General features: G+C 40.9%; 1 protein-coding gene across 2 annotated transcripts in view; it reads left to right on the forward strand.

Annotated features, from left to right (window-relative positions):
- The window catches only part of RETREG1 (reticulophagy regulator 1), a 155,539-nt gene extending 136,964 nt beyond the window's left edge, over nt 1–18,575 (forward strand). For both annotated transcript variants that reach the window (XM_061129315.1, XM_061129316.1), the window contains 6 exons: nt 5,777–5,903; nt 8,254–8,338; nt 10,979–11,116; nt 11,912–11,976; nt 12,218–12,344; nt 16,300–18,575. In XM_061129315.1, coding sequence (XP_060985298.1) covers nt 5,777–5,903; nt 8,254–8,338; nt 10,979–11,116; nt 11,912–11,976; nt 12,218–12,344; nt 16,300–16,793 — 1,036 coding nt within the window. In that variant the 3' untranslated portion in view covers nt 16,794–18,575. The remainder of the gene's footprint in view (nt 1–5,776; nt 5,904–8,253; nt 8,339–10,978; nt 11,117–11,911; nt 11,977–12,217; nt 12,345–16,299) is intronic.
- Nucleotides 18,576–19,332: the final 757 nt, after the last annotated feature.

Below are 19,332 nucleotides of genomic sequence, written 5' to 3' on the forward strand. Positions count from 1 at the left end.
GCTCCGTGACAATCTAGAGGGGCGGGATGGGGATGGGAGGGTGGCTAAAGAGGGAGGGGACATATGTATATGTGTGGCTGATCCGTGTTGATGTATGGCAGAAACTAACACAATATTGTAGTTGTTCTTCAATTAAAAATAAATCAATTTTTTAAAAAAGGAGAATGTAACTAAATTTAGGAGTGTTTTGAAAGCTCTGCACAGCTGCAGACCCTTGGGCAGAGCCCAAGTGACAGATGGGAAGGCTGGGAGGTGTGGCTTCTCCGGGAACCATGTGACCTGGATTCTTGGAGAGTCTGGGAAGCTGGGGCTGATGGTCAGGACGGAGAGACTCTCACTTGTCCTTGTCTCCTGGCTAAAGTGTACCAAAGATTTGCTTCCCGCTGGACGCAGGATGGAGAGAGAAAATTAGCAGGGTACGGAAGCAAGTGAAGGTTAGGGAGGAAGGAAGGAAAGAAAAATAAAGTAGACCAACAAAAGAAGTGCATGTTCTCTCTGAAACTGTGGAGGAAAAATCCTAAGCCCTGGAATATTAATGCTGAAGCCATTGGTATCTTTTTTTTTTTTTTCCTCTTGGATGAGCGTCAATCACAGATCACTTAACACTCTTTGGTGAAGAACTTGGTAAGTCAGACAGAGAAGCAGAAATATCATATGGCAGCCCTTACGTGTGGAATCTAAAAAGAAATGATACCAGTGAACTCACAGAACAGAAGCAGAGTCACAAGCTTATGATTGCTGGGGGAGGATGGAGGTGAGGGGTGGTTAGGGAGTTTGGAATGGATATATACGTGCTGCTGTACTGAAAATGGATCACCGCCAAGGACTTAGTGTAGAGCGCAGGGAACACTGCTCAGTGTTACGTGGCAGCCTGGATGGGAGAGGCGTTTGAAGGAGATGGATACGTGTATATGTGTGGCTGAGTCGCTGATTAACAACAAGCAGAACATTTGTTAATCAGCGATTCCCGAATACGAAATAAAGAGTTTAAACAAATTTTAACGATTAAAAAAAAAAAGAACTTGGCCAAGATTCACACCATTTTTCAGCCTCCTTTTCTCTTGGTTGGGTCTTTTGTTGCACGTTGATCAGCGCCAAGGATGGTGGGAAGAGAGCCACATGCCGTGTAAAAGATCTGTCTCCCTCGCATCGTCCAGTATTCACAGGAGATCCTTTCTCTGGTTATGCGTTTTCCAGACGAGGCTCTCTAGGAAAACCTAGAGTTTCTTTATGGAGCAACTCAGAGCCTGTGTGCACCCACGCGTGTGTGTATGTATGTGCAGCTGTAACCTGTATTAACTTGTCCACCACCCATCAGACATGAATCTTATCTTCTGATGAATATTTGGATTCTGAACAGGAAGTACTTTTTTCTTTCTGTAGAGAATAGGTCCTAATGATGCCCTGTTGGTCTTGGTCACACTTCATTCCCCCTGACTCTAAAGGAGTGAGGTTGATCAGCTTATGTTCCTTCTTGTTCTAAATTACAATGCATGGTCTCTTCCAAGATGTCATTGAATGGATTCTTCCCTTGAAGAGGGCACGTGTTTTAAAGGGAAGAGAACTGTATTGGAAATCAGGCTGTGCCCTGAACTAGCTGAGAAAATAGGGATCTCCCTTTCCCCATTTATAAAAGAAGGGAATTTGAAAAGTTGCCAATTGTCCCATCTCATCCTAAATTATATAACTGTATTATTCAAATATATTATGAAACTGAATTACCTAAATAGAACTGTGGTGACGTGAGTTACTGGTAGACTATATATAATGGAAGACAATGGAAATTATGGTCCACTGGTCCTCAGAATTAGCCACTGGACAGTTTAAAAGTCTTATGAAACTCCCAGAAAGTAACTCTGCCAAGTGCATTATTAATTAGAGTGTACATGTAGAGGGACATCTCTTCTTGGCCCTTGAGTTCCGAATTTTCTTCTTAAATCGTATTTCCATTAAATTTTATTCAGGACAATCCATACATTTATTTTTATCTCAGGCATTTACACTCTTTCCAAAACCCATTTTGTTAGATGATATTTTCATGATGTACACAATGGATTTCTCATTTCTGTTTGTGATTTTTACAGTAATGCAGGTATCATTAGAATTGTTTAAGGCATTTAAAAAAAATTTTTCGGAGAGCCACAAGGATTTTAGTTCCCCAAATAGAGATTGAATCCTGGCCATGGCAGTGAAAGCATTGAGCCCTAACCACTAGCTCATGAAGGAACTCCCTAAGGGGATTTTGTCCAAAATAAAGATAAGTAGTCAGTGGAATTTATTGTCCCAAAGTACTGTCACAGGAGGTAACATTTGTGTTTTGACTATAAGATGTGAAATGGGATATACTCATGTAAGAATGTTACTCATTTAATTAAAAGAATGATTATGCATTTAAGCATCGAAAATCACTGCAAATGGTGACTGCAGCCACAAAATTAAAAGACACTTGCTCCTTGGAAGAAAAGCTATGATAAATCTAGACAGTGTATTAAAAAACAGAGGCATTACTTTGCAGACAAAGGTCCATATAGTCAAAGCTATGCTTTTTCCGGTAGTCATGTATGGATGTGAGAATTGGACCATAAACAATGCTGAACACCAAAGAATTGATGCTTTTGAACTGTGGTGTTGGAGAAGACTCTTGAAAGTCCCTTGGGCTGCAAGGAGATCCAACCAATCAATCCCAAAGGAAATCAATCCTGAATATTCATTAGAAGGACTGATGGTGAAGCTGAAGCTCCAATCCTTTGGCCACCTGATGTGAAGAGCCAACTCACTAGAAAAGACCCTGATGCTGGGAAGGATTGAAGGCGGGAGGAGAAGTGGGCAACAGAGGATGAGATGGTTGGATGGCATCACTGACTCTATGGACAGGAGTTTGAACAAGCTCCAGGAGATGGTGAAGGACAGGGAAGCCTGGCCATGCTGCAGTCCTTGGGGTCACAAAGTGTCGGACACAACTGAGTGACTGAAAAGCAACAACGATCAAGGAATTTTAAATCAAGGCTGTGAATGTGTACATGTATATAGCTTTAAGAACAGTGATATTGATACATCATTCTTGTGTATCCAGCACTTGAATTAAGATATATAACATAAGAATATTCAAGAATTGCCAACTTAAGTCTTATTCCTTACACACTCTCATCTGAGGTAACTGCTCTCCTGAATTTTGTTTTTTTTCTGTTTTTAACATTCCCTTGCTTAAAGAGCTGTTGGCTTAATGTGATTTTGAGCTTTAAAAAAATGAAATCATGCTGTGTGTATTCTTCTGTGATTTTTTTCCCCCTCAATATTACGATATTACATACGTATTCATGAACTCTACCCACTCGTGACTCACTGAGCAAGCCTGCTGACACTGGTGACCAAATCTAGCACTAGGCCTGCATATCCTATGAATGATTCCAGACCTATTAAAAGAAACAGTCAGTGCCTGGCTAGGAGGTCACTATCTGTAACAAAACCTTGCCAGTGCATCAACTTAATGGGAAATGATTTTGTACAGGAGAGTAAAAACTGAACTGGCTACTAACCTATGGCTTCCTTTTTACAACAACATAGGCTGTTAACAAATTGCCAGGGGTAGGCTCCTCTGCGGCTGGCTCAGTGCATGACGTGCTGGGTTGGCCAAAAAGTTCATTTGGGGTAACATCTTATGAAAAAACCCAAACAAAATTTTTGGCTAACCTAATAAATAAAGACTAATTTCTACTCTCTAGGCATAGTAAGTAGTATATGAGCATTTGGTTAAATTGACTGGCAGATATAATTCTAACAAAAATCTATGAAAAACATAATGGAACTAATTTGATTATTATTATTTTAATGATTACAATGGAATGAGTGATAGCTAGACGTCCCCAAAAGTTCATTTCTTACAATAGTTGGGAAATCATTTGGCAAATGTCTGCTTCATGGAGTAGCATCGGCCTGAACACTGGAGACTCAGAGACTGTCTGGCAGAGCTTTGGTTGAGGCTGATAGAGCAAAGAGGAAGGACAAGACATTTTTTTTTTTTTTTGCTTTTTAGTGCTGTTGAACTCACTTAAATTAGCTTAAAATTCATATTAACAAGGGAAATTGTATTGCTTATAGTTTTCTTGGTGTTGATTTGAAAGTTTTTTAAAGAGAAACAGTTTCTGGGTAGTTGAGCATCTAAGGGCCAAAGTGGCTTTGATTTGTCGTAGGGCTGAGTTGAAGGCAGGAGGAGAAGGGGACGACAGAGGATGAGATGGTTGGATGGCATCACGGACTTGATGGACATGAGTTTGAGCAATCTCCGGGAGTTGGTGATGGACAGGGAAGCCTGGCGTGCTGCAGTCCATGGGGTCACAGAGAGTCAGATGCAACTGAACGGCTGAACTAGAAAAAGTGTGTGGAAGTGTTAGTCGCTCAGTCGCGTCTTACTCTTTGTGATCCATGGAATGTAGCCCTCCAGGCTCTCTGTCATGGGATTTTCCAGGCAAGAATACTGGAGTGGGTTGCCATTACCTTCTCCAGGGGGTCTTCCCCATCTAGGGATCAAACCTGGGTCTCCTGCTCTGCAGGCAGACTCTTTACCGTCTGAGCCACCGGGGCTACTGGAGTCCAATCTAGAGATCAGTCTCACTCTGGCACCCTTGCAGTCACAGCTCAGAGGACACTTCACTAACAATGTGTCCTCTACTGGACACATTTGTTTAAAATTATCTATGGAATGTTTGAATTTGGGGGCCCTTGGTAGATCTTGTTTGGTATATTTATGTGATAAGGTAGGATTCCAAGAGTGGCATTTGAACTTGATGGCTTTGTAAGAAATGCCCAGTGTCTGCATGTCTCCTTCCTAGAGCAGTTGTGAACAGTTTTTAGTTCCTGTGGAAAAAATGAAGACGGGGACCCACAGTACGTGCTTGGCACGTGCACCACGTTCAGCATGTTTTTTGATGATGGTTGAGAAAAGATACTCTAGAAAAATATGGGGTATTGTGAGATCTTGTTGAGCCTAACAGTGTTCTACTGAGTTGACCAACACGGAGTACCACTGACTGTTGAACAACCCGGGTTTGAACTGTGTGCATCCACTTAGAGTGGATATTTCTCAACGGTAAATATACAGGGTCTGTTGTTGGCTAAATCCTTGGATGCAGGGGAACGACCAACATGAAGGGCCAACAATAAATTGTACATACATGCATTCAGTGGAGCGTTGTGCAAGGATCAAGGGTGTACTGAAAATGCAATATTAGTGTTGATGTTGAGGATGATAAAGTTTATGCCAAGGTTTCTTTCAAGGTGCTGTAGCTTCTGTATCCTTAAGGTTTAAAACATTACTAAGAATCCCACAAGGTCTCTTCCTACCATCCCAGCTCCCTGCAATGTTATTCTCTGGTTCGCTCTGTTGCAGCCACACCAGGCTCAATGGTGCTTCAGCTCCATCTCACACCAGGACCTCTTATACATGCTATACACTGTTTTGTCTGGAACCCTTCCAAGCCATTATAGGAAATAGTGCAAATCCAGATCGTACCATAAAAGTAACATCTTCAGAGATGCCCCAGAGCCTCCACCCTATGCTTTTCCTTTGTTGTGACCGGAAAATCATGGAGTTCCATGCTGGCCTTGGCCTGTGAACTTCCCCGGACATATATCTGACTTGTTCATCTCTGAATTCATATGGCTTTTCCAGAGAGTGTAGTCACTAGGAGGTGCTCAGTGAATATCTGCTGAAGCAATGAATATTGAGTGAATTATCCAAAGTTCAGTTAAAAGTTTTGTTTTCTTTCTCTCTCTTTAGCTGGGAAGTTATCAATTCGAAACCAGATGAAAGACCTGGGTTCAGCCATTGTCTTGCAGAATCATGGATGAATTTCAGCTTATTTCTTCAAGAAATGTCTGTGTTTAAACAGCAGAGCCCTGGCAAGGCAAGTTTTCCAGGGAAGAAGAATGATGTGTGTGCTTTAAAATATGCAATAAACTTGGAAACAAATGAATTAACCTATTTCATCAGCTTGTAGGAGTTCTCCAACTCTGAATATAACATACTAGGAACATGTGCCATAAAAACTGATATTAGCAAGGTCTGGACATGTTAGTGTGTTAGCACTAGAGAGTCCTCAACCTTATAATTTAGTTGGAATTTGATTTCTATTTTATCAATATCTATGTAGCTTTTTAGCTAAAATGAATGATGATTTGTCTTCTCAACCAGACCGAAGATAAAAATGTGTTAGGGCCTCTGTGACAACCTAGAGGGGTGATGGGATGGGAGGTGGGAGGGAGGTTCAAAAGGGAGGGGACATATGTATACATTTGGCTGATTCACATTAACGTATGGCAGAAACCACCACTACGTTGTAAAGCAATTGTCCTTTAATTAAAAATCAATTAATTAAAAAAAGAATTTCAGTTTATATTAATCTAGTCTGGTTCTCAAGTCAAAGGGAGATAGAATGAACACACAGCCCTTTGAGGATGCTTTTGGAGGTAACTGAATCTCACTTTCAGTCTAAAAAAGTGAAGATTCTTGAATGATTTACTTAAGAAAGGAAACCTTTGGCAGCAACATTCATAGTGATCATATGAATGGAATGAGTATTTTTCCAATGAAGATGAAAACCCATGAGGAGAAGAGTCAAGAGTGGTTTTGAAGGGGCTGCAAGGAGAAATGCACACTGCAGTGTTTCTATGTGTAGAAGCAGCTCCAGCTGTGTCCCGACACCACGGGTGAGGTGCAGAGCCATCAGTAGACCCTCCCCTTCCAGGGCTGTAGTCAGGTTTCTTGAACGTCCACCTGTCATTGGAAGGAAGGACCTAGGAATGTCCTCATTTAAAATCCCTCTCTTAGAGGAAGTCTAACCTTCAGTGAAAAGTCGAACTATACTTGGACAGCTTTTGAGCACAGTAACGTTGCAACATTATATATGGATAAATCATTCTAATCACTGAAGGCAGTTTTTAGAATAGATACCAATATGGTGGCGGGGGCGGGGTGAGTTTGCGCTTTTGTTGCTTCTTTTACTGAGATGATTAAACACATTGTCAGAAGATTCTGAAGTTAAACTTCTGCATTGGGTTATACTAATGTGCCCAAACTTAGTTAGCGTTAAGATGACGATGCTCTTAATACAGATTTAGTGGATAATATGAAATCCCTTTGCAAAACTGAATTCTGTATATAGTAATGCTTTAATTGTTCTTTTAACTTTTATGGTCTTTCCTCTTCCATTTTGCTAGTAGAACTCCATATTCTTCAAGGATCCCTGATACTTGAGAAACAGCTCTTAATTTTGTTCCCACAGGTTCATCTGCTTTCCTTTGACTAGTGAATTTGTTAACCCTCTGCCAAGAATGAAAAATCAAAATTAATCTGAATTTTAGACCCCCTGCCTGTTTCTCTTTCTCAGTTGTTGATCAGAATTATATATGCTGTCCTCATGACTTATTTTGAAATTCCCTTAATGAATTTTCTTGGCTTATCGAAATTTAGTACCATAATTTAAAGCAAAGGAGTAAGATAGTTAAAGAATAGAGTATGGGAAAGAAGTGAAGACTTTATGGGACAATTTTTCTGTCTTGATGTTTTAATTTCCTAAAACAACTGCGATTCTTTTGGCCACAACCGACAGAGAGAAAGAAAATAACTGAATTTTGCCGCAGGAATTTAGTTTCACTCATCGTTGGTTTCCAGGTGACATAGGAGTGGCGTCGGTTTGAGGGGCAGATGGTTAGAAAGGCGGACAGTAATGGCCAGTAGATTTATCCTACAATCTACTGGTAATCTACAATCACAATTGCTTACCCGCTGGGTAAATTGCTGTTATGTTAATGTAAATACCTCTTAATTTCTCTAATGTGTTTTGCTGGATTTGTGGATTTTCATGGACTTACAGATGTAGTTTGAGCTTATAGATTTCATTCCTGGTCTTCGTTGTTTTCATTGAGTGACCCTGAGTAAAAGAAGTTTCCGGGTACATACTACTCTTCAGGTCTCTTGCATCTAGTAAGATAGCCGCTGGCATGATTAATGGGAGATGTTCTCTGCACCAGAAATTAGCTTCTGGAACCTTCAAAATGATTATTATTAAATGTGAAAGTGGGTTAAGGCTCGTTGAACACAGCAGTCATGAAGTGCAGAGAACACTGTTGGAAGAACATTTGCCACAACGTGATAGATGGCAAACAGATCAACAGTTGTGTGTGTGTCCTCTGCTCTGAAGTGTCTTGGTGTTATGAGCAAGTGAGTAACTGTCACATTACTTCTGTTACTTCTAGTTTTGTCTCCTGGTCTGCAGTGTATGCACCTTTTTTACCATCTTGGGAAGTTACATTCCTGGGGTTATACTCAGCTATCTACTGTGTAAGTATGTAGACCATTAGGCTAATTGATACGACACATATGATGTTCTTTAATGGTCTATAAGGAACTTCCATAGCTTAGAAGAGCAGGTGTGAGTTCTTGATTATAAAGCAAGTTGACTCTTTAATTTTCTGCTCTTCAAAGTTTCTCCTTTTTCTAGAGACATGTTGCTTTTCCACAATTGTACAAATCGCTGTCAAAAAGCAAGGTTGTAAATGACTCATTTTATTTTAAATTGTGTCAATAAAGCAATAATGTTATATTCTCCGCCCCTCCAAAACACATGAATCCCTTTGCTATTGTGTGTGATTTGCAGCTCAAATGTAATTAAAGGCACAGTGAGGGCGTCCCTGGTGGCTCAGTGGTGAAGAATCACCTGCCAAAAGCAGGAAACATGGATTTGATCCCTGCTCTGGGAAGATGCCACATGCCTTGGAGCAGCTAAGCCCGTGCACCACAGCTATTGGGCCTGTGCTCTGGAGCCCGGGAACCACAGCTTCTGAGCCCACGTGCTCCAACCACTGAAGCTCACACACCCTACAGGCTGTGCTCCATGACAAGAAAAGCCACAGCAAGTGGAGAGTAGCCCCTGCTCGCCCCAACTAGAGAGAAGCCCACACAGCGATGAAGACCTAACACAGCCCAAAATAATAAACAAGTAAAATTATTTTTTTAAAAAAAGCACAATGAGACACCATTATACCCCCACCAAAGTGGCAGAAATTAAAACTACTGACCGTATCAAGTATTAGGCAGGATATGGAACAGTTAAGAGTTCTCATGCACTCTTGGTGGATCCATAAAATGGCACAGCCACTTTGGATAGCAATTTGGCTGTTTTTCAGAACACGACTCTATGACCCAGCCATTTCAAAGCAAGGTGTTTATTTACCCAAGGGAAATGAAAGCATACACCTTCACAAAGACTTGTCCATAGATGTTCATAGAGGCTTTACCTATAGTCTACCCACTCCAGTATTCTGGCCTGGAGCATTCCATGGACTGTATAGTCCATGGGGTTGCAAAGAGTCGGACACGACTGAGCAACTTTCACTTTATCTGTAGTAGCTGAAATCAGAAGATAATTCATATGTCCATCAATAGATAAGTGGGTAAATAAATTGTGATATAATTCATACAGTGGATTACTACTCAACACTAAAAAATTGATAAATGCAACAGTCTGGATAAATATAAAAGTAATTAGGTTGAGTGGGCGAGGCCAGGTTTAAAAAGAGACTACACACTGTATGATTCCCATTATTTATAATTCACAGTAATCTTTAGTGACAACACACAAAAATGATTGCCTAGGATGAGGTAGGTGGGGGTGGGAAAGGCAGGAGAGGAAGGGCTAAGAGAAACAGGAGGAAACTATGGGAGCTGGCAGGCATGTTCATTATTTGTCATAAAGATGATTTCTTCGTTGTATGCATGTGTCAAAACTTTTCAAACTGTACACTTTAAATGTATGCAATTTATCATATATCAACTATAACTCAGAAGTGCTGTAAAGAAGTTGTGACTTCATGCTTTTCCTGAAAAGTGTGACAGTCTGGCCCTGCCACCTTTTTCGATGGGGCAGCAACTCTCCCCTAAACTAACCTTCATATTTCCCTATTTTTCTTGCACCAGCCTTTACATTTTACATATACCTTCTCGGCTTTTAAAGATATTTGAGTTTACAACTCCTCTTTGAAGAAGGTAAATGGGCATGTGTCCTAACAACTGGCAAAGAAATAAACATGAGGGCATACAATGTTGATTAGGGCATACTGTGTTGATCTTCATTTCTTTTCATATTCCTAAAGCCTAGCACAAAAGGCAGATGAAGTGCAGTGAAAGTCACTCAGTCATGTCTGACTCTTTGCGACCCCATGGACTGTACAGTCCATGGAATTCTCCAGGCCAGAATACTGGAGTGGGTAGCCTTTCCCTTCTCTAGGGGATCTTCTCAACCCAGGGATCACACCCAGGTCTCCCGCATTGCAGGCAGATTCTTTACCAACTGAGCCACAAGGGAAAGCAGATGGTCAGAGCTTAAATCCATTCTCCCAGGTAGAACTGACGTGGAGTGCGTCAGCCCTTGAGCTGACTTGTTTAAGAGAGAAAGGAGAAGAGAGCCAGGGAAAGAGGGTCTAAATATGGGCCAGGCATTATTCAGATGGTCTGTATTTATCTCAGTTATTCTTCACAGCAACCCCCAGAGATGATGTTATTATCCTATTATGACTGATGAGAGGCTAATGGATAGTGATAACTTTTCTATGGAGAAACGTCATTTAACAAATGAGTAGAGTTGATATGTTAATCCAGGACTGTTTTGTAAGAAGCATGTAACCTTTGTATGAATTTTGAGTGTAAGAGAGTTGGAGAGGATGGAGTTATCTAATTTCAAAGTCTTTGAGAACAATGACCATGAGGGGGTGTGTGTGTGTGTGTGTGTGTGTGTGTGTGTAGGTGAAAATGTTTTCATTACAAGGGGAAGAATGAAATTATGAACTTATTTCACAGAGGCATTTCCCCAAGGAAAAAAGCCCACTTTGTCAGTAAAGGAACTGAAATAATTTTGTGAAATACTAATAGGTGGTTGGAAAACAAGGTCATTTCCCCTAACCTCTCTTCCTCCTTATCTTTCAGTGCTGTGTGCATTTTTGTGTCCACTCTTCAAGTGTAATGATATTGGACAAAGAATATACAGCAAAATCAAGTCATTTCTCCTGAAACTAGATTTTGGAATCAGAGAATATATTAACCAGAAGAAACGTGAGAGATCTGGTAGGTAACATTTGGATTTTAGATTCCACACCTGAAATGAGGCATTGCTGGCTCTTTATTATGAAATCACCTTGAATGCATTTTAGGGCGTTTTAGCCATTAACTACATATTATTACAGAAGCAGATTCCCCCACAAAGTAACATAGCCTTTTCCTATTTAGGCTTTTATTATTCTTTTCTCACACATATAATAAAGTGACTTTTTAATCCAAACTATCGGGGGAAAGAGAAAAGGCTTTGGAGGTCTATATTTGATATTTATTGTTTACTTTCTCTACATTGTTTTCTTTTGGGGTAATTGCTTGCAAATAACAAGTGACACAGGTAGGGCAGAGAGTGGGAGCCATGGAAGAGGGGAAGGAAAAGAAAATAGAGGGAAGGCCAGTGCGATCCTTTTTCACATTTTAACTTGGCCTCTGACCTTACAGATTCTCAACTAAAGCGAGCACCAGAATTATCTCGAGAGCTCCTTAAAGTTTAGATTACACGGCTTCCCCCAGAGTGTCTGATTGAGTTGGTCTGGGGGAGGGCCTGGGAATTTGTGTTTCTAAAAGATTCCCAGTGCTGCTGCTGCTGCTGTGGTCCAGGGGCCACGCTGTGAGAGCCACTGGTATGGGCCATTTCCCTCGGAAGCCAAACACTTGCAAATAGGTGATGCTCGTTATGTGCAAACATTTAATTATGTGGAGGCATTGGAGGATATGAGGATTGTGGGATCAGGATATATAATGGATAAAATACACTCTGTCTGAGCCAGCCAGGAAACTGAAAGCTTCCAAATTTTTTCTCAACAGAAGCAGATAAAGAAAAAAGTCACAAAGATGACAGTGAATTAGACTTTTCAGCTCTTTGTCCTAAGGTATTTTTTGTTCAGTTTTCAATTCGTTCCTGTGTGGTTTGCCTGTCAATGTATCTACTTGTACCAAAAGTGGAATGATTTTCTTAATACAACGTCTCCTATTTCTCTAAGATGATTAAACTATTAAAAGGAAAACCCTCATCTGGTTCTTATTATTCTGACATTTTCGGTGTTAGTTGGATTTTTAGAAAGACCTCCCATAGAAGTTTGAAATGTGTCACTGGCATTTATATTAATACAGATTAGCCTCACCACTGCCGCCAAAGAATTGTCTGTGTCTGACACCGATGTGTCGGAGATCTCCTGGACGGACAATGGGACCTTCAACCTCTCAGAAGGATACACTCCACAGACAGACACTTCTGACGGTATGCTCATGCCTGTAGATGCTGGGTTATTTTGAGTCCATGTAAAAGTATTTAACTGTGTCAGCTTCTGACTGGATAAAGTGTGCTACATCTATGCAATGGAATATCACTGGGCTATAGAAACACTGACGCTTGCTACAATATGGATAAACCTTGAACATGATATGCTGAGTGCAGGAAGCCAAACACACAAGTCCACGCATTGTGTGACTCCTTTTATATGAAATGTTCAGAACAGACAAATCCATATGGAAGGAAATTAGATGAGTGACTGCCCGGGGCTGGGGGAAGAGGGACTGGTGGGTGACTGGTAATTAATATGTTTCCTTTTGGGTGATGAGAATGTTCTAGAATTAGACAGTGGAGATATTGTACAGCCTTGTGAATGTACCAAAGACCACTTAACTGTACACTTTATTATTTTTTTGTGTGTGTGTGTAATAAAGTTTTATTAAAGTATAAAGGAGATAGGGAAAGCTTCTGACATAGGCATCAGAAGGGGGCAAAAGAGTACCCCTTTGCTAGTATTAGCAATGGAGTTATATACTCTCCAATGAATCCAAAGAATGTCTGGAGGCTGCAAAGACCTCACCAGACCCACTCCCATAATTTACATTTTAAGATAACAGAGTTGGCCAGAAGGTTTAATCCAAAGATTGTCCTCAAGCAGGATACATCCTTTTAAAGACCAGACCTACTCCCATAATTTATGTTTTAAGATAACAGAATTAGCCAGAGGGTTTAATCCAAAGACTGTCCTCAGGCAGGATACATTATTGTTATATAATCCTAAGGAATGTAGAGGAAAAAAAGTAAAAAAAGTTTGTCCTTTCTTCCTCCTTGAATATCCCAGACCTCTCTCTCCTTGGGGACCCCTAGACTTCTTATCACCCTGCCTAGGAAATGACTCTCTCATTCCCCCCTTTTCTTTTAGGAGAATTATGTTGCCTAGGGAAAAGGGACATCGTTCTCATTCCATAACTGCTTCCGAGCTGACAAGGGGCGTTGTCCCTAAATTGGTGAGGCAACATATTCTCCTAATCCTCATAGTGAGGATGTCTGATCCAGGGGCTCCAAGTAATAGAGGAGGCTGTGGCACTCATAGGAGCTCAGACAACTATTTGTAAATTGAAAGCTTTTAGATGGTTAGAAAACCCCATTATACAGTTACAGATGTAAGGCAAAATAGTCGTTAAGCCAAGTTAAAATCAAAATGAAAAGTCACATTATGTCCATAGTTACATCAGTCCATCTTAAGGTTGTTAGATGTCATCAGTTTAAGAAGAGGCATCACATGCGATTGTTGAAGGTATTTGCAGACTTGGAGAAAGTCCTTTCCTTGAAGTGGAGATGTCCACCATGGAACGCCTTTCACGGATGAAGAAGGGAGTGGTCCACAGACCCAGCAGTTAGACCGATTGTGAAATGCAGCATAGGAGTGAGCCCAGGACAGGAAGGCATTGTCTTGAGGATCAAACGGCAGACTCAGGATTTCTGGAGTCAGCAGAAGTAGGCCCACATAGATTATCAGGCCCATCTTTTGGCTCGTCCAGTCCCATTACGGAAGCGGATTGGGAAGAAAGTGGGCCAGGGGCTTCAGCAAGCATGGAGTAAGTTGCCCCAGTATCTTGTCCTGAACGATCCCGGATGAGCCCCCAAGATGAAAGCTTGTTGCTGAACGATAAGATGCGGGATTCTTGGCCTCCGGAGGAGACGAATTCAATCCGGGGCCAGAGATGAGGCTGGATCGCTCAGAGCTTTTGTGTAATAAAGTTTTATTAAAGTATAAAGGAGATAGGGAAAGCTTCTGACATAGGCATCAGAAGGGGGCAAAAGAGTACCCCCAACTGTACACTTTAAAAGGGTAAGTTTTATAGTACATGAATTATATCTCAAAATCTATTATTTAAGAGTGTGAGAAAAAAGTCTAAGCCAGTCCATGTCCAAATCTGCCTTTATTCTGAAAATAATTGACAGTGAAAAAACTTCTGGAATGTCTGGTGGCATTATTTATAGCAGTAATGGGAAATAGTGAGACACATACACATACACGCTCAGTCGTGTCCCAACTCCTTGTGACCCCATGGACTGTAGCCCACCAGGCTCCTCTATCCATGGCATTCTCCAGGTAAGAATACTGGAGTTGGGTAGGCATTCCCATCTCCAGGGGATCTTCCCAACCCAGGGATTGAACCTGGGTCTCTTGCATTGCAGGCAGATTCGTTACCATCTGAGCCACCAGGAAAGACCACAGTAGTGAGAGAGGGGAAGAGAAAAGCCAATCCCATATACCCAGGGCTAGCTCTCATTAAGAGGGACTGAACCGTGGGGTCAGGTTTCCTGAATCAAAAGCTGACTTTAGGGTTGCTCATATTTTTCTTCCAAGTTAGTTTAAAAAAAAAAAGCTTTCTTCTTTTTTATAATTAGGTTAAGTACAATTTAAAATGAAATTTGAGGCAACTCTTGTGCAATAACTTTTGCTGGTCTCATTGGATTATTTTAACCATATACTGAAAATATAAGCAATTATAATGGAGGATTAGGAATAAATTATTTTACATGTCTTTACAGGCAAGAACATACTTCGTTTTTCTAGAAGAAGGAAGAAGGCTATGTGATGTTGAAATAATACAGTTTGGGAGATTGGGAAACCCAAGTGTAGTCTTGCCTTTGTCATTAACTTACTAAATGGCCTTGCACAGTGACATAATTAATTTCTGTGGATCTCAATTTCCTCATCTTTAAAGTGCATTAGAACAAGAGGCTCACTGAAGTCCTCTCAAGCTCTACAAGGTGTAAACATCTGCAAGATCAGGATAACAAACCCTTTGATTTTAAGCATGTTGTCTCAGGGGCTGACCTGGTGGCTCAGATGGTAAAGAATCTGCCTGTAATGCAGGAGACCTGGATTTGATCCCTAGGTTGGGAAGATCCCCTGGAAAAGGGAATGGCAACCCACTCCAGTATTTTTGTCTGCAGAATTTCATGGATACAGGAGCCTGGCGGGCTACAGTCCATGGGGTTACAAAGAGCTGGACAAGACTGAGTGACTAACATTTTCACTGTCACTACACTCTAATCAGAGCCCAAGCTGACTTTAAGATAAGTTGAATAGTAAGTCATTACACACTTCTTGTCCTTAAAGAGGAAAGTTAAGGCCATCAGGGGACACAACGTATTTGTGTACTTGTGGAGAGTCCCAGACTTGGGAGTAATCCGATATATGGTTAAGTTGATTGAAGCTGAGCTGGGAGTCTAGAAGAATGCCAAGGTGATCCAGAGGATTCCAATTAAAAGCAGGGATCTTTTAGACAATTCAGACTTCAAATTTATTATGGCTTTACAGGGTCTTATAAACCTTTGATTTTTCCATTTTTTTTGTATGTCTGTGATAGTAAACTGTTACTTCATAAACTGGGCTTCCCTGGTGGCTCAGTGGTTGAGAATCCGCCTGCCAATGCAGGAAACACAGGGGATGAGAGTTCTACCCTTGAGTCGGGAAGATCCCCTTGGAGAAGGAAACAGCAGCCCACTCCAATATTCTTAAGTGAAAGTCGCTTAGTTGTGTCTGACTCTTTGTGATCCCTATGGACTATGGGGTGAGACCTAGGTTCAACCCCTGGGTTGGGAAGATCCCTTGGGAAGGGAAAGGCTAGCCTACCCGCTTCAGTATTCTCGCCTGGAGAATTTCATGGACTGTATACAGTCCATGGAGGTCGCAAAGAGTCAGACGCAACTGAGCGACTTTCACTTCATTTTCACTTCCAGTACTCTTGCCTGGGAAATCCCATGGACAGAGGAGCCCGATGGGCTGCAGTCTATGGGATTGCCAGAGAGTCGGACATGACTTAAAGACTAAACAACAACAGCTTCATCAGTTAAAAGTTGAATCATTAAAAAAAAAAAAATTATTACGGTTTTGCTTAAGCCTCAACTTCTATCCTGCATTTTACAGATCTTGACCGACCTAGTGAGGAAGTTTTCTCTCGAGACCTTTCAGATTTTCCATCGCTAGAAAATGGCACGGGAACAAACGATGAAGATGAATTGAGCCTTGGCTTGCCCACTGAGCTCAAGAGAAAAAAGGAGCAGTTGGACAGCGGTCCCAGACGGAGCATAGAGAAGAAGTCAGCAGCTGGTCTCACCCTTCCTCTGAGCAGTGACCAGACCCTGCACCTGATGAGCAACCTGGCTGGGGACGTCATCACGGCTGCGGTGACCGCCGCGGTCAAAGACCAGTTGGCGGGCGTGCGCCAAGTGCTGTCTCAGGCTGCTCCCAGCCCCGGGGAGGACACAGACACGGAGGAGGGCGATGACTTTGAACTCCTGGACCAGTCAGAGCTTGATCAAATTGAGAGTGAATTGGGACTGTCACAAGACCAGGAAGCAGAAGGCCAGCAAAATAAGAAGTCTTCAGGCTTCCTTTCAAATCTGCTTGGAGGCCATTAGTCTGGGAATTGGCTTATTATGACAGAGCACAAACTACCAAAAGAATTTCAAGCAAGCAAAAAAAAAAAAAAAAAAAAATGAAATCTTTTCAAACTGTGAGCTTTACTGATTACTTTAGAATTTTTTTGGTCTTTCCCCCTCCTCTGCAGTGAATTCATTGGATATATGTCAGCTGACACTGATAGATTGATATTTCTCATAGTTATTTTTATGTAATGAGCATGGAAATGAACTTTATATATATATGTGTATATATATATATATATATATATATACACACTTACTGTGTTGTCGGAGTTGAATATTAGAAGTTGTTTTTAAAGCAAAATGAAAACACCCAATTATTGAGATCCTCCCATAAGTATTCCTTAACGTTTTCTTCACAATTTTTCAAGCATGCAAAAAGTTTATTGTAACTCACTGAAATATTAACAATTAATTGTGAACACATACTGTATTGGCTCCTTGTTCCTAATATTGGACACAGTTAAAAAATTTTTGGTGGATTTTGACATAAAAAGACAAAAATTATCAAAGTCACTTTGGTTGAAAGACTTGGGAGATACTATTAAAATCAATTTCCTAGGAGAATTTTTTGAAAATATATTTACGTTAGATAGGCTGATACATTTCCATGTTATTTCTGCAGTTGTAGATTTTAGGCTTCCTTGTAAATGGCATGCTCCATTGACTGCCAAGTTGGAGTCTTGGCAATGGGTGATATTAGCACGTAGAAAGCAAGTACTTAGATATCATGTGTCTACAAGGTGTTGATGTAAACAGAGATCGGCTACACTTTGTTGTTTCATTTGTCATGTATTTGTGATAAGGATGTTGTGAGTGCAGATCTATTCTGCCTGCTCAGAACTAGGTTCAACCCTCACCTTTCATATTACAGAAAAAAGTCTCTTAAAATTGTGAAACTAGTTCCTGGTATGTTCTATAAGTGATGTGGTCATCCACCGTAGAGAAACCAGAACTATTTTCATAGTCTGACTCCCCGGCAGGAGAGAAACTTGCTTGGCTTTCAAGTGTATTTATTTGCCATTGAAGTCGAAACCTGTAATCTGTTTCTTCTTAGGAAGCTAGAATATATATTTTCCTTTACTTTAAAGTTTTTAGATCACTTATAGATAATCAAATTCGGCTTAGCTTTTTTTTTTTTTTTTCCAGCTTAGGTTTTTAACACAGGACTAAAGAGCAGAAATCAAGCTAATTCTGTTTGTGCAATAGAAACTTTTAATAGTGTCGAGGGACCATGTCAGCAGCTACCAACCATCTCTTCAACCTTCAGGTAGAGCTGGCATTAGAACAGATGCACACAGACATCTGAGCCCCTCAGAAAGGAAGGATAATCCAAGAATACAGGAAATCTGCGGTCCCCTCTCTTTGTTTCATCCCTTCCCTTCTGTGTCTAAACAGTGATAATACATCACCTGACCTTTTAATGTAGCATCTCATATTTAGTTTTTCTTTCTGAGGTATTAAAATATCTAGGCTGAATTTTGCCAAACGTTTAAGGGAGAGAAGTGACTGAAGACTCTGACCGCTTGCTTTTCGTGACTGATGATGCATCCTTGTCATTAGTGCCTCATGACTGTGTTTGACGTCCTTTATCGAAACAAAAGTGAGCCTGTGCCTTCATCATCTTGCCCCTTTCGGTACAAATGAAAACCTGGTGTTAGATCTATGAGCTGTGTGGGTTTTCGAGGAATATCCCTGACTTCTGTTTCAGCAAGGGTTTCTGGACATGAAGAAAAATACAGTCACCTATTTATAAAATAGTTTGTTACCAGGTTTCTTTTTTTATGTGTATGTTTCTTCATTGGAAAAAATACTCTTGGCCATGAAGTCAGAAAGTTTAAAGGTCTTTTCAGTTTCTTCTATGAGGAGAAAAATAAGTTAAATTTAACTCAAATAATTAAAGAATGTGTTACAAGCTTCGGTCAGTTCAGTTCAGTCGCTCAGTCGTGTCCGACTCTTTGCGACCCCATGGGCTGCAGCTTACAAAGAGATTAAACTCAAGATTTGATGGTATAAATAGTAAAGCTAGAATCAAATGTTATAAGCTATAAATTAAAAGGGGCTGGGGATAGGGAGGTAGGTAGATAGGGTAGAAAAATGTGTTACCAGCCGTGTGGTGGAGACATACCAACTCTCTGTGGACACTTGCGTTATAACTACGTATGCACTTGAATAGTATTTGTTGAAGAATGGTGGTGGTTTAGTTGCTAAGTCATACCTGACTCTTGCGACCCCATGGAGTGTAGCCCGCCAGGCTCCTCTTTCCTTGGGATTTCCTAGGCAAGAATACTGGAGTGGGTTGCCATTTCATTCTGCAGGAGATCTTCCTGACGCAGGGCTTGAACCCAGGTCTCCTGCAATACAGGTGGATTTTTTACAAATTTACGGATTCTTTACTGAGTCACCAGGGAAGCCCTATGTGACTATAAATTTACACAACGTAATAATGGTACTCTTAAGTCTATCAAACATTGGGATGTCGAGGGTTTTCATCTTATATGTGTGCATGTATGTG

Source organism: Dama dama, chromosome 25 (assembly GCF_033118175.1).
Source record: "Dama dama isolate Ldn47 chromosome 25, ASM3311817v1, whole genome shotgun sequence".
Taxonomy (NCBI): domain Eukaryota; kingdom Metazoa; phylum Chordata; class Mammalia; order Artiodactyla; family Cervidae; genus Dama; species Dama dama.